The sequence below is a fragment of the Temnothorax nylanderi genome, unplaced genomic scaffold (assembly GCF_030848795.1).
Source record: "Temnothorax nylanderi isolate EJ_2023f unplaced genomic scaffold, tnyl_v1.0 TNYL_tig0588_pilon, whole genome shotgun sequence".
Classification (NCBI taxonomy): domain Eukaryota; kingdom Metazoa; phylum Arthropoda; class Insecta; order Hymenoptera; family Formicidae; genus Temnothorax; species Temnothorax nylanderi.
This window is the reverse complement of record NW_027249650.1, coordinates 101,500-104,028: the sequence shown is the minus strand read 5'-3', so window position 1 is coordinate 104,028 and position 2,529 is coordinate 101,500. Positions and strand designations below refer to the sequence as shown.

The window sequence follows — 2,529 nt, the reverse complement described above, 5'->3', positions numbered from 1 at the left end:
TATGTGCGTTCTCTGCCACGAACGATTGTAATGTTCCAAACACGGACGACAGTCCCGTACGTCGGGATCCGTCCTCAGATGAACGGGTAACTTGTCCCACAGTCGATCGAGGTAGTCGGAAAAGTTGCGCAGCAGAAGGATCTTCGGCACGAATTGCAGTTGCTCGGCGGACAGATCAAGAATATCGCGTTTATCCGTCAGTAAGGGAAACATCGCGATCACTGGGCGCGTAAACCGATCAAACGTACGTATAAATAGGGCAAGTGTGAGCGCATGCGCGTAACAATGCGATTCGTGAGACAACCGTCGGCGATAGGAGTGTCGAATCTTGATTGCAAGACGCGACTGACGTCGGGTTTAACGTCGAGAGAGACGCGTCGACACGGCCCTCTGTTGCCAATCGCGATACGTTGCGTCATCTGCGGTCCTTCCAACTGCGGTAAGACAAACGTGTTGATAAGCCTACTGGAAAGTCCGCACGGTCTGCGTTTCGAGAACGTATACGTGTACTCGAAATCCTTGCATCAACCGAAGTATCGTTACCTCGAGACACTGCTCGAATCGATGGACGAGATCGGTTATCGCGCGTTTTCCAATAATCGCGACGTCGTGCCGCCGAGCGCGAGGCGCTCCCCGATTCGATATTCGTGTTCGACGACGTAGCCTGCGACAAGCAGGACGCAATCAGGGAGTACTTCGCTATGGGTCGACATTCGAATATTGATTGTTTCTATCTCTGTCAAACGTACGCCAAGATACCGAAGCACCTGATACGCGACAACGCGAATCTGTTGATTTTGTTTAGACAAGATGGAACTAATCTGAGATACGTGTATGACAATCACGTGAGCCCCGATATGTCGTATGAAGATTTCTGCGCGTTGTGTCGCGAGTGTTGGCGGCGCAGGTAAGGTTTCATGGTGATAGACAAAGACAGCGCGCTACAAAACGGTAGATACAGACGGGAATTCAACAACTTCGCCGTACTGTAGAGCGATCAGTAGCTGTCGAACGTTCCGAGAGCGATGAGCGGCGCGAGGGACACCGCTGAACGAGAGAAAACCGCGCGACAGATCGCTAAAACGCGCGCGTCGATACGGGGAAAATACAGAGCGTTGAAAACCGGCAGAATGGAGAACGAGATCGCTCTCGAGAGACAATTCAAGCCGATCGTCGACCCGTTGAAACAAATCGTCGAACACGTCGAGATAGGCGAATCCAAGAACGAAAATGCGATGGCTACGAAAGGAATCGTTATTAAAAAGAAACGCGAGGATAGCGAAGGTGACGATGATTACGACGAAGGAAAATTCGCGCGAAAAATAATATCGAGACCTAAGAAGAAGAAAAAAAAAAAACAAGCGCCGAGCCAGAGATGCTTGCGATCCATTCCACGCCTCTGGAACCGCGAAAATTATCGCTATACGAGCGGTTGGGGGAGGAGGAGGTTTTCGAGAACGACGCGTAGCCGATTCCCTCCCTCGAAACATCCGTAAGGGACGTTCTACGAACGCCGCACGGTCACGAGGAACTGCACAATCAATTGGGTCCGTTGGGACGAAGATACGTGGGCGCTCTTCTAAGCGGGGACGCGAAAAACGAAATCGATCATGTTTACGGCGTGTACGTCGGGAATGACGGCACGATGCTAGGCGACAAACGATTTGACTTGAACGCGGACGATTCCGTGATCGTGGACGGAGTGAGATACGTGGGCACGCCCGGCTTGTACGAATTAATCTTCAAGAGAATTCCCGATGACGCAATTTACACCGAGAACGACGTGCAAAAGTACAAAAATATACTGTTGGCGACAAACGCTTACAGATGCGGTCACAGTGCTCTTAAACCCATCATGGGTAACAAGGGACAAAAATACAGGCACATCATCGCTCCGTTGATACCGCGCGATAGAATCGGCAGTAATAGAAAGGGCGCTGGCGTGACCAGATTACCGTCGATCATGAGATTGAACGACAATACAATAGATTACGTTCATTGGGACAACCCTAACGAATTGGTGGATCGTCTTCGATTGCTCGAGGCCTCTCGTCGAGCGGGCAACGACGCGCACGGTAACGAGATTCAGTCGATAATCGAGGAGCTTCGCGAGGTCGGATTGATTATAAATTGAACCGTCGCGTCGACCGCGGCGGCAGTGCAATTCTTGACGAGATTGTCGCAATGTCGGTGAACAAATTCGGAATGTCTCTGAGAAAACGCGGCGACGGCGGTGGACTCGCAACGGAAAGATCGCGATCCTCGATCGACTCTCTGAGAAATTACGTGCGAGAGAACGCGCTCTGCTTGAACGAGGATTCCTACGACGCGAGGGAGCGCAAACTACGACGTCTAGCCGCGCCGGAGATCGACAGCGATGCGACGAACAAGAGGTACGTCGAACGCGCGCTTCGAGAATCGAGAAAGGAAATCGAGTCGTTTTACGAGAAAACTAATCGTTGTCGACGGTGAAAAGCGAGGTGGATAGGATAAACGGCGACGTGAACGGACTCAGAACCGCGTTGAGCG

General features: G+C 51.6%; 1 protein-coding gene across 1 annotated transcript; it reads left to right on the top strand.

Annotated features, from left to right (window-relative positions):
- Positions 1 to 1,130: 1,130 nt before the first annotated feature.
- LOC139784128 (uncharacterized) lies at positions 1,131 to 2,134 on the top strand. The gene is made up of 2 exons (XM_071723295.1): positions 1,131 to 1,253; positions 1,529 to 2,134. Exons 1-2 carry the CDS (start codon positions 1,131 to 1,133, stop codon positions 2,132 to 2,134), a joined length of 729 nt encoding a protein of 242 aa, XP_071579396.1.
- Positions 2,135 to 2,529: the final 395 nt, after the last annotated feature.

Coding starts and splice junctions, on each gene's coding strand:
- LOC139784128 (XM_071723295.1), top strand. CDS start 1,131: ATGGAGAACGAGATCGCTCTCGAGAGACAATTCAAGCCGATCGTCGAC. Junction 1,254..1,528: donor CGATGGCTACGAAAGGAATC/GTTATTAAAAAG, acceptor CACGGTCACGAG/GAACTGCACAATCAATTGGG.